The 19,138-nt window shown below is 43.3% G+C and overlaps 1 protein-coding gene across 14 annotated transcripts in view; it reads right to left on the bottom strand.

Moving 5' to 3' along the window:
• Positions 1-19,138, bottom strand: part of PTPRT (protein tyrosine phosphatase receptor type T) — a 935,828-nt gene that overhangs the window by 313,434 nt on the left and 603,256 nt on the right. For all 14 annotated transcript variants that reach the window (XM_070420943.1, XM_070420935.1, XM_070420937.1 and 11 more), the window contains one exon: positions 7,940-8,049. In XM_070420943.1, coding sequence (XP_070277044.1) covers positions 7,940-8,049 — 110 coding nt within the window. The remainder of the gene's footprint in view (positions 1-7,939; positions 8,050-19,138) is intronic.

The following is a 19,138-nucleotide window of genomic DNA, read 5'->3' as shown; positions in this document are numbered from 1 at the left end:
TGCACACTTCATGATTTGATTTGTAATGACACATGTGCACTAAACATATGCATGGAATAACAGGGAGACCAGGAAAGCAATGATGATTTTTATGACATATACTTTGAAGGGCTCTAAAGAAGACCTGGTATGTATGTGTGTGTGTATGTATGTATGTATGTATGTATCTATATGCATGCATATGCATTTAGGTATGTATGCATGCATTGAGTCCATAATTATGTAGGCCAACACCCTGCACTTCAGTAAATTTTAGGTAGTCAAATAAAGGACCATTGACTCAGCGGGAGAGGAGGGAACGCCATCTGCCATCTCCTGAGTCTGATGAGAGTATAATCTCTGAATCATAAATTTGAATTCCAGTCTCCAGAGACATCCCAGTAAAGGCTCCCAATGCCCCATGGTGGGTGAACACTCGCAATCACCCTTCATTTAGGTCCCAAACACAGAGCTCTTTTGACCAAAATACATATAGAAGGGCTGGCCGGCTAAAAGCGGCAGATCCATGCTGCCTTGCCCAGTCCTGGAGGAATTCCAACAGGAGTTTGTGACTCAGGTAAAACATCTGAGATGAAAGGAGAACAACTTGTGATGTTTAAAGAGACCCTTGGCAGCTTATACACCGCCTCGGGGCAGAGCTCACTGAAAGGACCACACACAGCCAGAGAGAGGGTTCCACTAAGATGTACGGGCTGTTTCTCTACAAAGCCTGCGGGGTGCACAGTGCCCCAAACATAGTTTCCTTCCCTGCAAGGAACGTGAGGAGAACCCAGGCTGTGCCGGACGCAGAACTACCTTTTCGTTTCCTTCCCTCCACTCTCCTAGGAAAACTGTACATGCTCAGGAATAAATTGAGCCTGCAAATTATTATTATTATTATTATCGTTAATCCTCACCTGAGGATATTTTTCCATTTATTTATTTATTTATTTATTTATTTATTTATTTTTAGAATGGGAGGAAGGAAGGGAAGAGGGGAGAAAGAAAGCAACATCAATGGGAGAGAGACATTGCTTGGTTGTGTCCCACATGTACCCTGACTGGGCCAGGGATCAAACCTGCAACCCAGGTACGTGCCCATGACCAGAAATCGAACCTAAATCCTTCAGTGTGTGGGTTGACACTCTAATCATTGAGCATACTGGCCAGGGCAAACTACAGATGTTTTTTAATGCAAAATTTTCCTTTATCAAAAGTTCTAACGGATAATTATGATAGAAGTTCACGAGAAACAGCTGGGAGCCTATTGAAGGAACAGGGAGTTTCTCCTGTGACATGTGATTCTATGTCATGGATGTGAGGTGACCTGGTTCCTTCAGTCTAGGAGAAAACAGACATAGTGTGGTGTCTATGACACCCCCTATCGTTAACTCGCCAAAGAAATAGAGCAATTCTGAAGATGCAATTGAGAATGTGGGTACAGCCCAATCATGAAGGATTCACCCATGCCTGCCTCAGACCCATAAATGCACATGTGCATATACACGCCAGGGTACAACTACATAAACTCACAAACATACATGTTTTTGCACCACACACAGACAAACCTACTTATCCACATGCACACCCTGCAGGAGTACTTGCCATGCAGCAACCTCTGCTGTTTTCCTGTAGTGGAGCTGAATGATTAATGCTTCGTGCAAGGAATGTCTCCTTGCCAGGAGAACGTGATTTGCTGTTCTTTGGGTAACGAGCGTTATGCATCTGTTGATTCCTACTGTCAAGTTACCTGGCTCCATCGCAAACAGGTTGTAATAGCAAAAGGAAAAAAAAATAAAACCACCCAGAGGCAAACATATTGGCATTCTTGATATTCCTCCAGTGGATGACAGACAGCTGTAATGGTCTCACTTACATAAATGCAACTTACTTCAGCACACAACTCCCCGTCCTTGCAGACGCCCAGTGCCAGAAATCATTCTTTTCAACCTCAGGCCGTTCCTATTGAAACACCTGTCAACCTGTCTGTCAGCCCAGTGGACCCGAGTCTGGCATCTACTCGGGGATGCCTGCATTTTTCAGGTCTCTGGAAGGGAAACATCCTATGGAGATTGAGTGATGGGCTGAGGATTAGGAAAAACAGCTCCTAGACATCCCAGGGCCCTGACTCTTAAGATTTAAGGGAGGCCTCTGGGAAAAATCTATTACGTTTTGTGTGTGCATATGCCTTTTTTAATCTCACAAATAAACAACAGAACTGATTTCTACGACACAGGAGAAGGGAACAGATCTATAAGGTAAGGTCTGTGGTGGGCTCAGCAACAGCATTGCAAGATGCCATTAGCAAAATGCAAAGGGAAACTAACAGAATGATACGGCCCTGTGTGTCTTCCTTTACTCCACAAACTATCTGGTTAGCAACCTTGAGGAGAAATAGCCAACGCCTCTTGAATTCGAACCTTTAAAAATCAGCACCTAGCACCCACCTGTGCTTGAGTGAGTTGCCTGTAGTGTCATATCTGACAGAGTTGGACTCTGGCAGAGTGAGAATAAAGACAGGATGGCCTGTTTAATTAGGGGCATTTGGCTAGGATAACGTAGCAAAAGAGATTAAGAGAGTTCATTTTACTTCCTCCCAACTCTGGATGTATGTTAGAATTACCCAAGGAACTAATAAAAACCCCACATGGATAGAACCCCCCACCCCCAGGGATTCAGATTCATTTGGACTGCAATGAGGCCCAGGCATGCATCCATCATCCATTTATGTATCGACGTACATCCATTTATGTATCGATGTATCTACATTTGGGGGGCTCCCAAGGTATGATTCCAATCTCCAGCCGGGCTTTAGAACTACTAAATTGGTTAGAACACAACTTTCACCATTACTCCTTGTTAAGCTGAAGCATGAATCCACATAGTCAGCCAAGGAATATTCTTACCTCCCCAGGATACACTACTAAAAAGAAAAAACAAATATGGCAAGTATTAAGTTCAAGACCAAAGGCTTTCAGGCTGGGGAAACAGGGAAGCGCTAACGTCACAGTTTACGTCTGAGGCTCATCTGCAGGTAGAATTCCCTCTTGCTCAGGAGAGCTCAGTCTTGTGTTCTATTCTAACCTTCAACTGATTGGATGAGGCCCACCCACATTAAGGAGGTTGATCTGCTTTACTTAAAGTCCACTTAAATGCCATCTCATCCAAAAACAGCATCACAGAAACATTCAGAATAATGTTTAACCTCATATCGGAGCTCTATGGCACCACTAAGTCAACACAGGATAATAGTCACATGGCCCATGATGGGCTAAACGTCCAGGAGGAGGCTGGATGATACTGAAGCACAACAACAAAACCAGTGCAGAGTGTGAAGATGGTATGGAATGCTGGGTGACGTGGAGAGTGGGCAGGGAAAGCCTCCTGGAGGCGCAGAATATGAAGGAGGGGCATAGAATGAGAAGTAGAAAGTAAAAACTCTTGTAGGCAGAAGGACTGAATCCACAAAGTCCTTTGAGCTGCTAAGAACTGGGTGAGCTTGAGAAAATGCTAGAAGGCTGCAGGGGCTGCTACACACACAGCAATGGGGGGAAGGGCAGGAGAGGACGTTAGTGAGGCCAGCAGGGGCCAGATCCTTCAGAGACCTAGAGTTAAGATGAAGCCAAAGCAGGGAAGTGCCCGGATTAGATTTACATTTAGGGTGTTGGGTCTGGCTGAAGGGGGGGAAGTGGACCAGGGGAAGCATCAGTGGGGGGTGGGCAGTGAGGTCCTGAAATGGTCCCGGTAGGAGATGAGTGCTCAGATGCGGCCATGTGACCTAACTCGTGTCTTCTTTGGCAGAAGAAGTAAATCGAACTTTATAGAGCATTCGATGTTGTAGCAAGTGGTAAGGGAAACAGAGAATTCCCACATTTCTGGCTTAAACAATTCAAAAGAAACAAGAGCTTTTATCCTAGTTACCAGCCTGGCTCAAGTTATACCCAATAGCAGCCTGCATTATGCAAATTGTGTATCCTAATTAATGTAGATCCAGTTTGATTTATGCAAATTCTTGCTTTGGGCTGTGTTAGTCATTTCCTGCCTGCACTACCTCTTGCCCATCAGGACCACTTCCCCCGCACCCCTCATCCCATTGCTGCTCTATGGACCAGAGCCATGAGCATGTCTGGGGTCAGTGAGCTCTGAGTGGCCACAGTGGCTGAGTCCAAGGACAGGAGGAAGGTGAGTCCGACATCCAACCTGAGCCAGTACCGCCTATGGGCCTCTCTCTTTGAGAGCTTGCTCCTGAGCTCCTGTGTGCCACTGGTCCCTCTCTCCATTAGTGTGTGACTGCTCCAGTCCCTGGTAGAACTCCTCTGTCTCAGAACTCACGCCCAGCCCTCCTGCCATGCACTCCCAATACACTCGCACACCATCTGCGTGCTGCAAAAATATTGACCACCCCCCGACCCCATCGTACCTTTTAAAGGCACTCCCACACAGGAAGGCCGCCTTATTTTATTGAGGCAGCATGTGTGTTTTATTCAATTCTGAACACCAGGAGCCTAGAATAGCTCACAAGATAAATGTCAATCAACTCTAGCATAATCAAGACACCCATTCCTGACTCATTAGGGCCCTCTCATTCCCTTTAAGCTTCTCAGATTTATACACTGTAATTAGAAACTTGGTGATTTTGACTGCTAAACAGAAAAGCTTAGAGGGACGCTTCCCATGTCTGAATTTTAAATATTTTCACACTTCGTTAACCCCGTTGCTGGTGTAACATCTTCTGGCCCAATTCCCTCACACTGCGTGATTTTTATTTTTGGATAGAGATGAGCACAATTAATTGAATTCAGACACATATTGATTACTGTTTTTCATGAACTCTGAACAGCTTGTCTGGGAGTGATTTTATTGAGGAGTCGTTAAACAACTGTTTGGCTGGGCCGTGTCCCCCACGTCCTCATCCGGGCTGTAAGTGCCTGTCTGCAGGGTTGATGGCCTATTTGTGGGGAGCTGTGTTGTTCACAAGAGCAGTCAGAACGGGAAAAGCCATACCCACTCTCTTCACACACTTGCCCCGCCTGGGGAACACTGAGATCCACTCAAACCCAAGCAGGGCTCTGGCGGGGTCTGTGGGAACGGCCTGATTCCCATTCCTGGTGAAAATACTCAGCTTGTGGGCCCCATGTGAGCAGGGACATCACTCAGATCGTTCAATGGCCACATTATTCATCCAAGGACTGCACTGCTTTCAGCAGGCGGAACTTTCCAGATCCAGACGATGGAGTTTTAGAATGTCTCTTGGACCAGTGCTTCTCACACTTCAATGTGCACATTAATCACCAGAAGATCTTGTTAAAACACAGACTCTGGTTCAGGGGACTGGGCTGGGGCCTGAGATGCTGCATGTCTGATGCCCATCTGTGGACATGAGGCCTTTGACGTGACCTAACTCTGCACCACCTGCTGCTCTGTGATTGAGAAGAGCATTCTGTGTCTCCCACTAAAGTATAGGTCCCTGGAGATCGGAGGCCATGGTCTGATTCCTAACCCGAGTTACAGCAGGAAAGAGGCAGATGTGACAAAGTATCCACATCTCTACCTGGGCACAAGGTCTTCCAATAAAAAGCCGAGCTCTCATTGCAATTTCATAGATGATGGAAATGTCCTCGCCTCCTGGCACACTTTTCAGATGTCCCCAAGATGCTGATGCACCCACAGCCAGTTAACCACACAATGGCCAGGTAATTGTTTAAGAATATAAATATGATTCCTAGGGCTCTTTATTCTTCTCTGGATAAAGCACACACTCTGCCCCTGCCCACTCATGGTCTTATCAATGTCCTTCACGCTCACAAAGCTTCAGTCACTCTGACCTCCTATTTGTCAAACATGCCAAAGCCATTTCTACCCCAGGGCCTTTGCACTAGCTATTTTTCTCCAAGTGTCATCACCTCTTTGCTTTCAAAGACTGGCCACAGGCAAGGTTCCAACAGTACAGCGACTCCAAAATGAGTTTTAAACCTTTGGTTTTGTAGGTTTGACATACATTAATTTTTTTCTTGATTCTTGCCCAGTTGGAGACTGGATCAGTCTGACACTTTCATATGACAACAAGGAGACAGAATGAGACAGAATCAAAGCCACTCATTTTATGGGGGGGCAAAACTGTCCAAGGACAGACCCAGAGGTTGAAAGTTGGAGTCATAGAGAAGAAAATGTAATCTTAACACAATACATAGTGCTTGGACCTGCACTGCTTAACAATATTTATAGTATTAGACCATTACAACCCACCTATACCTCTCCCTGTTTTTGGCTTTTGACTTTGCTGAGTTCAAGGTTGAACTTAAGAAGAGGGAGACAATCTTGAATTTTCTCTTTCATTTGTGTTATCCTATTTTTCTTTGTCACAATATACTTTTTGAGGCCAGAGAGGGTGATTTTTAATTTATGGATTTCTCTCTACAATTACAACAAGAACCTAATTTTAAAAATCAAATTGGTTTCATCTAATTAAATTTGGAAATTGCCTCATAAACATACACTCTGTTATAAATGTCTTTAAAAGCAAAGGCTCCCGCTTCCTGTCTGGAGCAGAATTGGGTTGAGCCCAGCATGGGGGATGGGGGGGGAGGAACTCCCCATCTCTCTTCTCAGGAGGACACACTCTTTTATCAAGTGTCAAAACTCTCTAAAGACTCCTGGCCTACAGCAGTGCTTCTCGAACTCCAATGCCCACGTGAATCACAAACAGGCATCTTGTGAGAATAGAAACTCTGATTCGGGAGCTCTGGTGAAGCCTCAGATGAAGTATTTCTAACCAGCCCCCAGGCATTGCTGATGTGACTGGTCCATGGACCACACTGACTAAGGGGCAAGACACTTGCACTTGAATTCAGGATCCATGAATTTGCCATCATGTGTCTTTGGTCTTTTCACGTCACCACTCTGAGTCTCAATTTTCTCATTTTTATGCAATGATAAGAGCTAACATTTATTAATGAGATTTCTAAATGCCAGAGTACTAAACATATATTTATATATGCTTATAAATATAAATGAAAGGCTACAGGATAAACCCAAGGTTACATAGCAAGTAAGTGGCGGAGGATCAACCCTGGCCATAGTCCAGCCGTGGGCAAACTACGGCCCTCGGGCCGGATCCAGCCCGTTTGAAATGAATAAAACTAAAAAAAAAAAAAAGACCGTACCCTTTTATGTAATGATGTTTACTTTGAATTTATATTAGTTCACACAAACACTCCATCCATGCTTTTGTTCCGGCCCTCCGGTCCAGTTTAAGAACCCACTGTGGCCCTCGAGTCAAAAAGTTAGCCCACCCCTGCCATAGTCCAATACTAGAAATGAGCTCTATCAGCCTTATCAAAGTTTAGTTTGTTTGTTTTTGTTTTTCAGTGAACTTCTATACAGCTCGTTCTAATTCTGAAAGTATTTAGGTCGCCGCATTGTATTGGCTTGAGTCCTTCCTGCCTGAGGAGGATCTGCTCCATCTCTGATATAAGGTCCTGCTAATCCCAAGACAGCATCACTTGGAGGACAATAAAGAATGCCTGGTCCCCAGAGCAATGTTAAAGCTCAAGAATCATGTGCCTCCAGGGAAGGGAGTGACGCTGGGATTCTTTTGTAAGCCCAGGGACTGGTGTGGGTAGGATGGACATCATGCTAGCATTGTGGATGAATCGTCACCACTGCTTGCCAGGCCTGGGTCCTCTTGGCCATGCCAGGACAGCCAAGTTCCCTGCATCCTGAAACCTTTGCTGAAGCGATCGAGAATCCCTTCAATGCATCGTATGCCCATTTGCTTTGTCATCGGGGCTATCATGCAGCACAACAGTATGCCCTGCGTTTTCTTCCCACCGTGTCGGTGATTGTGTCTCACTCCCCTTTATGCCCTCAGTGCAGCTCTGAACATAGGTGTTCGCCGGCCTCAGACTGAAGTCAATAGAATGGAGCCTGACAAGAGATACAGCCAAAGGGGCCCCCTTACCTCGTACAGCGTGATGACCCCATTGGTCTCATTGGGAGGTTTCCACTGGATGTAGATCTTCTCCTCAAAGGGCCCCCCTTGGATGGACTCTAGAGGAACAGCACCTGGAACTGCAGAAGGGAAAAGTTAGGAACTTGATGTCGCCTTCCGTCTCATGTCCCCAGCCTCACTGACCTGGAACAGGAGTTGGCCAAGTTTTCCTGTAAAGAGTCAGATAATCATTATTTTAGGCTTTGTGAGCCATACGGTCCCTGTTGCAACTACTCCACTTTGTGTTTGTAGCACAAAAACAGCCTAAGACAATCCATAAATAAATGGGCATGGCTTCATTTTTATTTCTAAAAACAGGCAACGGGCTGGAGCGGACCCACAGGCCATAGTTTGTTCACCCCTCTCCTGGAAGCCTGATGGCTTTTGACCTGCAGACCGAGCAAGTCTGGTCTTGAACTAAACCTGACCAGGGTTGGAGGACATCTGTAGGTCCCCCAGTCCTGCCAGCACGTGGGATTCTGGGGCTAGACTCTTGCCTTAGGACTGGTATTTGCAGAATGGAAAGTGAGCTTCACTTGCCAAACCCTGCCCAGTTTTCTCCAGCTACAGGAAGTGCTTCCTCAGCTGAATCCATCGGGAACTATGTGCCCTGAAGTCTCAATCCAATTAGAAGGAGCTCGCCATGCTCCGGGGAGGCAGCTAGGCCGTCTCGCTGCTGAGCCTCCAATGTCTGGAACACGGTAGATGCTTAATAACCATTTGCTGGTTGGGTAACTAGGGGAATAAATGACCTATGCCAGCAGTTTGCCCTAATGAGCAAAACCTTTCCTAGGCTGCTTGGTACCCAGGTCCGTCTCGCAGCCAGCATCCTCCTGCTGGACCCCACCATCGTGTGACAGCCTGGAAGATGCTGAACCACAAAATAAATAATTCCCCAAACTTCTTTATAACTCCCAAGGGAATCTTGAATTCATGTAAAGCATTACGGGATCTATTTATATGTTGGCCTTATAAAAGCAGGTACTTTTATGAAGCGCTTACTCTTTGATCAGAATTTTACATACATGATTTCACTGAAGCCCCAAACCAGCTCTGCCCAGTACTGATGATCTCTTTTTGCGCTGAGAAGGGAGCTGAGGCTAAGAGAATCAAGTAACTCGTTCAAGGTCATATGGCTCTTAAATTATAATGAGGGAACTGAATACCTATCTGTGAGTTTCAAAGCATATACTTTTAATCACCACACTCGCCTCTCTAGATAGAGCCTTGGCCATATGTTGCAATCAGTTCCCTATTGTTAAATTAAAATATATTTAGTTTTTCTCATTATGGACACGATACGCAGGATTTGTTGACTATTAAGAATATACAAAAAGATTTAAAGAAGAAAAGAACAAAATCACTCCTATTCCCCAGAACTGGAGATATTTTTATGCCAATGCATATACCTATTTATTTATTTAAAAATTAAACTCCTTCTGTGCATTTCATGTTGTGATCTTCTTTTATAGCTAAAAAAATCACACTTAAAAAACCTTTACATGTTCTTTGGGGCCATGTGTTTTAATGGCTGCCTAGAGAAGGATAGGCCCCATTCCAGCCTCCAACCCTTTATTACCGGGCATTACATTTGGCTTAAATTCTTTATGATCATAAGCAACAATGTGATGAACATTCTTATAAGTAAGTATTTGCATGAAACTCTGATGTCCCTAAGACACATTTTTGGAAATCAATCTATTGAGCCAACATAGATGAACTATTTTATTTTAAAGGCTTTTGATATATATTACCATATTACCTTCCAGAAAGTTGGTACAACTCTGGGATCCCCAACAGAAAAATATGCCGATTTTCAACCTCTGCCACCACTGACTATTTAAAAAAATAAGTGTCTGTGTGTGTATCTTTTTTTTAGAATACTGGAGAGAGTGGATTTGTTTTTCAGCTTAATTGGCCATTTGCATTGATTCTTTCATGAACATCCTCTCTATACCCTGTGCTCATTTCCCTGTATGGCTCTTCATTTTTGTTCATCATTGTTTTATGAGCTGGTAATTATAATCTGTTTTTAAGAACATAAGCTGTTTTGCATAAGTTACAAATATTTTTGTCAGTTTCTCATTTGCTTTTTAAATCTTTTAGGTATGTAGAAGCTTCGGAGCAGTCAGATCTCTTATTGCTTTTCCTTAACCATTCATCCTTTCCACAAATATTTATTGACTCTTTAATATGACCAAGGGGATGGCGGTGGTCCACTAGGGATATACCAATGGCTAAGAAAGATAGAGTCAAATCCTTGCTAAAGCTTGTGTTCTGGAAAGGGAGACAGACATTAAATAAATAATTACACTCACAATTAAATTCTTAAAATTGTTATCAGGACTTGGAGATAAAGTGCAGGTGTCAGGAGAATTATAACAAGCAGAGAAAAACCAGTCTGGCAAATCAGGATAATATGTGAAAATAAATTCAAGTCAATGGGTAAGTAGAAGTTACTAGGGCAAAGGTGGGGAGCGTGTGTATTGAGTGGGGTGGATACCTTTGGGAGGGCAAGAGCAGGAGGAGAAAAACCATCTTGGGGGGGCAGATATGGTAGCTTGGGCCAGGGTGATGGTATGCAGAGGATGTGCAGGAGATTTGGGGGTGCTGAACTAATGTGAATTGGTGGTGATGGATAAGGGTGAAGAGATGGAGAGAGGTGTTAAGGAAGACCCAGCTCTTCTGCTTTATACAACTGGAGTGGATCAGAGTGTTGTTCATAGAGAAGAAGCTCAGAGGAGAGTTAGTTTGGGAAAGGAAGCGTTGGCCATACTTCATTGGAGGCGTGTATGTGCCCTTGAGGCAATTTTGAGTTGCGTTGTTGGATATATGAGACTAGGACCAATGTTTAGAAATTAAAACCATGGGCAGGGAATAGATATTATAGTAAGAATGTAGAGGGCAACAAAAAAAGGAGGTCTGGGACTAAGCCCAGAGGAACTCCAATATTAACAAATAGGAGGAAAACAAAGACACTGAAAAATAGAGGCTGTGTTTAGAGAGGCAAGGGAAAACCAGGAAGGTGAGCTGTAATCACAGCAGCAAAGGGAGGACCCAGAAGGGCTGGTGAAGAGTGACAGGTGTGGCCCTAGCCAGTTTGGCTCAATGGACAGGTCATCAGCCCGAAGACTGAAGGGTCCCGGGTTTGATTCTGGTCAGGGGAATGTACCTAGATTACAGGTTGCAGGCTTGACCCCCATGCAGGGAGACCACCTGTTTGTTTCTCTCTCTCTCTCTCTCTCTCTCTCTCTCTCTCTCTCTCTCTCTCCCCCCCCCCCCTCCCCGTCCACTGTCTCTAAAACTCAATGGAAAAAATATCCTCAAGTGAGGATTAACAACAACAAAAAAAGAGTGACAGGTGTGGCTAAGAAGTCAAGTAGGATGCAAACTCATATTTTCCAAAGGATTTAGTGTCTACAAGATTACTCATGACCCAAGCAAGAGTAGTTTAGGATGAACGCTGGTGTTCCAAGCCATCCTGCAGTGGGTGGAGAAGGGAGTGGAAGGTGAGGGGTTGTGCTGAGACAAGTGAACTATTTTGGATGTGACTGGGAGGAGAATTCAAGAAGTGGCGGGGACGAGATATGGAGCCAAAGTAGTGCCCCCTTCCAAACACAGGAAAGGTCATGGCATAATTAAGGGCAACCAGAAAAAATCCAGAATGGAAGTAAGAGGTGGAAGGGTGGGAAAGAGAGAGGAAATAACTGATATTGGTGGGTCCTGAAAAGGCAGGAGCAGGGTAGGTGGAAAGAAAGCACCCTTCCCTTGGTGAGGTAAGAGAAGAGAAAAAGACTATGCAGCCGCTTAGAGGAGGGGGAATTGAAGTGTCCCAATGGTCCCATTTTCTTGAAAAGAGAGGGTGAAACCATCAACCAAAAATATAGTGAAAAGAGGAGATCCTTGAAGAATTTGGAGAAGCTTGAAAAGGTGGAAAGTGAGATGAACGGAGAGATGCAGTCTACTCATTAAGAAGAGTCTAGCTCAGCCGTGGGCAAACTACGGCCTTCCGGCCGGATCCGGCCCATTTGAAATGAATAAAACTAAAAAAAAAAAAAGACTGCACCCTTTTATGTAATGATGTTTACTTTGAATTTATATTAGTTCACACAAACACTCCATCCATGCTTTTGTTCCGGCCCTCTGGTCCAGTTTAAGAACCCGTTGTGGCCCTCGAGTCAAAAAGTTTGCCCACCCCTGGTCTAGCTCTAGCCGGTTTGGCTCAATAGAGCGTCAGCCTGCTGACAGAAGGGTTCCAGGTTTGATTTTGGTCAAGGGCATGTACCTTTGTTGCAGGCTCCTCCCCGGCCTGGGCCCTAGTCTAGGTGTGTGCAGGAGATAACCAATCGATGTGCTTCTACCACATTGATATTTCTCTCTGTCTTTCCCTCTCTTTTCCACTCTCTTTAAAAATCAATGGAAAAATATCTTTGGGTGAGGATTAAAAAAAAAGAAGGGTCTATCTGATAGAGTGTGTGACTGTGAACATCAAGCTGTATCACAAGGAAGGCCTCTTGCTTTCTACCCACTCCTTCATTCCAGATTAAAGCAAATTCTTTTTCTCACCCCAGATCATATCAACAGTTATCTGTATTTTCTTCTATTTATTTTATGATTTATTCCTATCTTTTTCTTTGTTAATCTAACACTGCAATCTATCTGGAATCTGTTGACCCTAAACAAACAGACAGAGGTCAGATATTTCTCCAGGAAAATGGATTTACTTGGACACAATGAAGAATTGATATTCAGGATATATGGTCTAATGGTGAACCACATGCAAGTCCGGAGAAACAAAGGAGAGGAAACTCATAGAGAAGAGGAAGTTGGGAGAGCCATTATAAACAAAGAATTCTTCCTGTTGGGATCCACCATTGATGTAGTGTGAGAGCTCCCCCCACAGACCCTCCCAACTCCAATTTAAATGAGGTTTCTGTCTATTAATCTTTACAGTCTCTTTTTTACAGTTTGAGGTTCTTTGCATATTCTTGACTGATCCTTTCATTGACTATCTATCTATATAAAAGCTAAGCGACCATCGCAACCAAATGGATGACCGAACAGGCTGTTTGGGGCGACCAGGCTGGCAGAGGGGTTTGTGAGGGGCAACCAAACGACTGAGCAGCAGGCTGCGTGGGGCGACCAGGCTGGTGGGGGGGGGGGGGGGCAGTTGGGCAATCAGGCCAGCAGGCTGAGGCAGTTAGGGGTGATCAGGCAGGCAGAGGCAGGTGAGTAGTTAGGAGCCAGCAGTGCAGGTTTGTGAGAGGGATGTCCGACTGCCGATCCTGGGGATCGGGCCTAAACTGGCAGTTGGACATCCCCTGAGGGGTCCTGGATTGGAGATGGTGCAGGCTAGGGGGATCCTCCCCCACCATGCACAAATTTCGCGCACTGGGCCTCTAGTGTGTATTATAAAAATCTTCTCTTGGTTTGTGTCTTCCCTTTCTCATTATGTTACCTTTGGATAAAGATAAATTCTTCAAAGTTTTTCTTTTATTATATGAGAGAAAGGAAGAAAAAGATAGAGTTTGTAATTAGATTGTGGTAATTACTTCATAGTGTATATGTATATTAAATCATCATGTTATATATATTAAATATATACAATTCTATGTATCAACTATACCTCAAAAAAGCTGGGGGTTGGGGGAGACAGACTTAGTAGCACATGCTGTTGGTACCCCATCCACATGCTAATTACGCTTACTATGAAACCCTGGCTCCCTTCCTGAAGGCTGTGGAAGCAAACTTGGTCTCCACATAGGGCAGTGGTCAGCAAACTCATTAGTCAACGGAGCCAAATATCAACAGTACAACGATTAAAATTTCTCTAGAGAGCCAAATTTTTTAAACTTAAACTATATAGGTAGGTACATTGTTATTAACTTAATTAGGGTACTCCCAAGGCTTAGGAAGAGCCACACTCAAGGGGCCAAAGAGCTGCACGTGGATTGCGAGCCGAAGTTTGCCGACCACGGACATAGGACAGGCAATAAGTGCCAGAGAATTAATGCCCCCAAAACACCCTTTAGCCATTGAAAGACAGGAAGTTGATGGTTAAATATCCCAGTGTTCTAACAACTCCACTGGGTTAATTCTGAGACAGTCCTATTAGTATTTCCTAAACTACTCAATACTGAAACCCCAGTGCTGCTTATTATTATTATCATTTCTATTGTTTACAACCCACTATGGAGTGATACTATTATAAAATACAAACACACACAATTAATAGGAAAGTAAAATTAAATAGTAAAAGTGAAATTAAAACACAGAAAATGCAAGCGCCTTCTTTTTAAAAGCTTAACCTTTATTTATGCAATTGTCTTGTCACGAACCAGGAAGAGTTCACCATCAGTGCCGGTCCCTGGATCACACTTAGAATGTCACTGTTCTAAACCCCAGTTATTCAGCCAGTTATTTTCTTGACTAGAGGCCCGGTGCACAAAATTCATTCACTCGGGGTTCCCTCAGCCTGGCCTGTGCCTCTTGCAGTCCAGGAGCCCTTGGGGGACGGCTTAGGCCGGAGAGGCTCCAGCCACTGCCACTGTGCTCACCAGCTGTGAGTCTGGCTTCTTACTGAGCAGTGCTCCCCCTGTGGGATCGCACTGACCACTAGGGGGCAACTCCTGCATTGAGTGTCTGGCCCCTGGTGGTCAGTGTGCATCATAGCGACTGGTCATTCCACTGTTTGGTCAATTTGCATATTAGCCTTTTATTATATAGGATAACACACCTTGTATTGGCTTATTTCTCTTGTTAGATTCAATTCCTTTCTTCCTTACCAGTGTGCCCTAAGCCAACTCTTAAACTACTTGCATTTGAATCCATATCTCAGGGCCAGATAAACCCAAACAAAAACAATAAACCTAAACAAAAGTCTTACATAAAAATATTTTCTCTATACTGAGATCACAAGAATGTTTTCTTAAATTTTCTTCAGTGTTAAAGTTATGTACTTTATAAAATGTCACCAAACCGACCTGCAAAGGTGTTTTCATGTATGGTGTGAGGTAGGATCCAATTTAAATTCTTCCTCTCTATCCTAGGGCCACTGAACGAAAATAATTTATTTACTCAAGTGGCCAGACATGCTACCTTTACCTTTCCTCACATTTCCACATATGTGTGGGTCTATTTCTAGGCTCCCTCTATTTTGTTCAATTGTTCTGGAATCTGTTAACTATCCTTGTGTTGAAACCGTATCTTCTTATTAGGAAAGATTTGTAAGTCTTAATATCTGGTAGAGCAAGACCTGTAACTTTGTACATTTTGTTCAGGACTATCTTAGCTATTCTTGCCTTTTCTTCTTGCATATACATTTTAAAATGAGCTTGTAAATTACCAAAGGTATCTGATTTCTGTATTGAAATAGCATAAATTAACCATCAATTTGAGAGATAATTTATTTCTTTATATACTACTAGAGGCCCGGTGCACAAACTTGTGCACCAGTGGGGTCCCTGGGCCTGGCCTGCGGGACTGGACTGAAACCAGCTCTCCGACACCCCCCGAGGGGTCCTGGATTACGAGAGGGTGCAGGCCAGGCTGCGGGACCCCACTGGTGCATGATCAGGGCCGGGGAGGGACATGGGAGATTGGCCAGTCAGGGAGGGACTATAGGAGGGCTCCAGGGTATGTCCGGCCCCTCTCAGTCCCGATCAGCCAGACCCCAGCAGCAAGCTAACCTGCCAGTCAGAGTGTCTGTCCCCTGGTGGTCAGTGCACATCATAGCAACTGGTCAAACAGTCAACTGTCTGCCCCCTGGTGGTCAGTGCATGTCATAGCAAGTGGTTGAGCACCCTTAGCATATCATTAGCATATTACACTTTGATTGGTTGAATGACCAACCAGTCAACTGGACACTTAGCATATTAGGCTTTTATTATATAGGATGTCATTGGAATATTGGGTTTTCCTGCCCATAAACATGGTATACCTTTTATTTAGGTCTTTAATGTCTTTCAGTGTTTTATGCATTTATATATACTATGCATATTAAAAGCTTTCATTAGGTTTATTTCTAAATACCATATATTTTATTGCTATTGTAAATAGCATCTTTAAAAATACCACATACATGTTAGTTAAATGGAAATGCAGGTGACTTTTTAAATGGTGACTTCTTTGTCAAACATGTTTTAGTCTCTTGTTAATTCTAATAATTTGTGGGCAAATTTCTTTGGGTTATCTATGTAAATAATCAGGGCATCTGTGGTTAATAATAGTTTCATCTTTTTCCAATCTTTTACTTTTTGTTTAATTTTCTTGTCTCCAACCAGAGCCACCAATACAATATTTAGTGATAATAACATGCATGTTTTCCAATGTTAATGAAAATGATTTTGTTATTTCATCCTCAAGAATGGTGTTTGTAGGTTTCTTTTAGTTATTACCCTTTATCAGCTTTAACTGATGCTTTCTCTGTATCTATTTCAGTAATTATATACTTTTGCCCCTCTCTTAGTTTGTTAATGCAGTGAATTACATTAATGAACTAATTAATGTTGAACCAATATTGATTTCCTGAAACAAACCAATCTTTTCCTAGTTGTAAACAGTGCCGGATTGGTTGTTAATGTTTTGTTTGGGGCATTTGAAGCTCATTGCTCTTTTTCTCGTAATAAGTTTGTCTGGGTTAGATATCAAGGTTACACTGGTGTCTTGCTAGGGGTGATGATGTGATTTGCCTCATGGTTTAACAAGGTCATTTGAGCTACTGTGCTGAGAAGAATACAGGGGCCAAGGCCTGAAGTAAAAGACCATTTAGGAGACCATGACAACAATCCAGGTTGGAAATCACAGTGGCTGGAACCAAAGAGCTAGCTGTAGAGGCTATAAGAAATGATCAAAGTCTTGCTATATTGAAGGCTGAGTCAGGAGAAAGTACTGGGGGGTGGGGTGTGAGGAGTGATCAGGGCTGCTGCCTCCCACACAGCAAGGGGGCTCCAATCAGAGTGAATACAGAATGAAGGGTGTTCTCTGGAGTTGTGAGAGCCAGGGCCATGGATGTGATAGAAGCGAGGAATCAAGGTTTTTGACTCAAGCCACTAATAAAATGGAGTGGCCATTCACTAAAATGGAGAAGACTGGGGGAAGAGTGAGTTTTTTGGTGGCTGAGGGATGATCAGGGGGTTAGCTTTGGACATGTCTAATTCCAGAGTACTATTAGCAGCCCAGATGGTTAGGTTGCACAGGCAGTTAAATAAACGATTCTCAGGGGCAGGGGAGAGGTCTAGCCTGGAAATAACAATGGAGGAAATATTTAGCATGTAGGTGGATTTTAAAGCCCAGAGACTGGAGGAAATAATTAGAAGGAAGGAGTGTGGATCGATGGTTAGCAGACTATGCCGGCAGCCAAAGGCAACCAGCTAGCTGTTCAGTAAATAAAATTTTATTGGAACCCTGCTACACCCATTCATTTCTATGGTCAGGGTGAGATACTTGAAATCGAGATTGCAGAGGTATGAGAGGTTATTTTAAAATGGTTCTTTGCCCATGACAAATAGAAATTCTGTGATGATCCCTGGTTTGGTTTTCCCTAGTTATATATCTGTGATTAAAAAGCTGTCTTGCCATTGTCTGATAGTGACCACACACCACTTAACACAGGGAGTGCACTAAGTGCTTTACATACAGACTTTCAGGCAGTACACCTTAAAGTGGCTGGTGGCATTATCACCCCCAAGTCACAGATGGGGGCACTAAAGTGTGCAGCAGCAACTAATTTAACCAAGGCTGCAGAACAAAGGAGTGACTGGAACCGGGATATAGAGCAGATCCTTCTGTCACCAAAGTATTTTCTGAATCACCCCTTTCTCCCATCGCCTGGTAGACATGTGGGTTCAGAAAGGCTGAGAGGCAGACACACCAGTTGTGAGTGGCAAAGTCAGGAAGTCCCAGCCCCAGGCCTAGGCTTCTTTGCCACACCACACCCTCTATAGGTCAGGATGTCCTTTACGATGAAGCAGATTCATTCTCTTTTGCTTCAACTGGGCCTTTTTCTTCTTCCTCTCTCTCATTGTAAGGAAAAAAAAAAGACTTCTTGGAGGGAAATTCCTTCTTTGCCTTATCTTCTAATTCTGTGTTGTATTCCCCTTTTTTTTTTCTGTATAATTTTTTAATGAATCCACATATTCCCGTTCCACAATTTCCTTTCTTCTTCTAACAGCATGGAACTTTCCATCCTTTTGACACAGTTCTACAACAAAGGTTAATTACTTTATAATTTCATTCTCTTATAAAAAAGGCACACTAAAATTGCTAATTTTAACTGTGCTTCTTGTCAGTGGGTTCATGGAAATTTACTGCAATTAAACCAGATGTTTTCTTGCACCTAAAAGTCAGGTGGTAATTTAAGGGAAATTTTCATTTCAACATAAAGAAAGACAGAGGGGGATCTTGGGAAGTTCCTCCTCTCTTCTCTTCTTTCTTCTCCTCCATTTTCATTTTTGAAAAGTGGGGCTAATGATGGTGACCTTGAGGGTAGTTGTGGGAAGTAACAAACCAGCTTATGTAAAAGCACAAAGTCCTTCACAGTCAACAAAGGTTTCCCTTCCTGCTTATCTGTCTAGGTGATTTTCCCCCTCTTATTACAGGTGCCATGTTTGTTACTTGGAATGGTTTATTATAAAGAGAATCAGAACTAACTCAAGAAAAATCAGAATAATTTGAAAATGGTTCATAGGCCACCATTAATAAGATTGCTAGTGAGCCTTCTGGAGATATGACAGATTGAGATAAGTTCAATCTACTTGTGTTTTCCAGCTTTGTGGGAGGAAAAATATTTTTTCTGGATATATGTTTACATCTTAAGATGTCAAATATATCTTTTTAATGAAACTAGACAGCGGTGAGTTAGTGAATGTCTCACAAAAAGCTCTCTGGGTAAAACAGAACACCAATATGTTTTCGGACTTACATGGTGGAAATATCCCTACCATAGCTAATTTCAAGCAATATATGTGATATCATGAAGCTCAGAGGCAGGAAGAAAGGCTAATGATCAGCTCTAGCAAGTTGATATGGATATTGTATGTAGCCTCCCCTTCTTAAACAGTGTATATAAACAGGGCCCTGTGCTATCATGAAAGAGGCATAAGTTCTGATGTTCATATATTCACTCAACAAATAGTTAATGAGCACCTACTATGTGTCAAGCAAAAACTA

Source organism: Myotis yumanensis, unplaced genomic scaffold, assembly GCF_028538775.1.
Source record: "Myotis yumanensis isolate MYYU_CA2020_CCGP unplaced genomic scaffold, mMyoYum1.0.hap1 SCAF_7, whole genome shotgun sequence".
NCBI classification, from domain to species: domain Eukaryota; kingdom Metazoa; phylum Chordata; class Mammalia; order Chiroptera; family Vespertilionidae; genus Myotis; species Myotis yumanensis.
The sequence above is the reverse complement of the archived record's forward strand: the minus strand, read 5'-3'. Positions and strand labels throughout refer to the sequence as shown.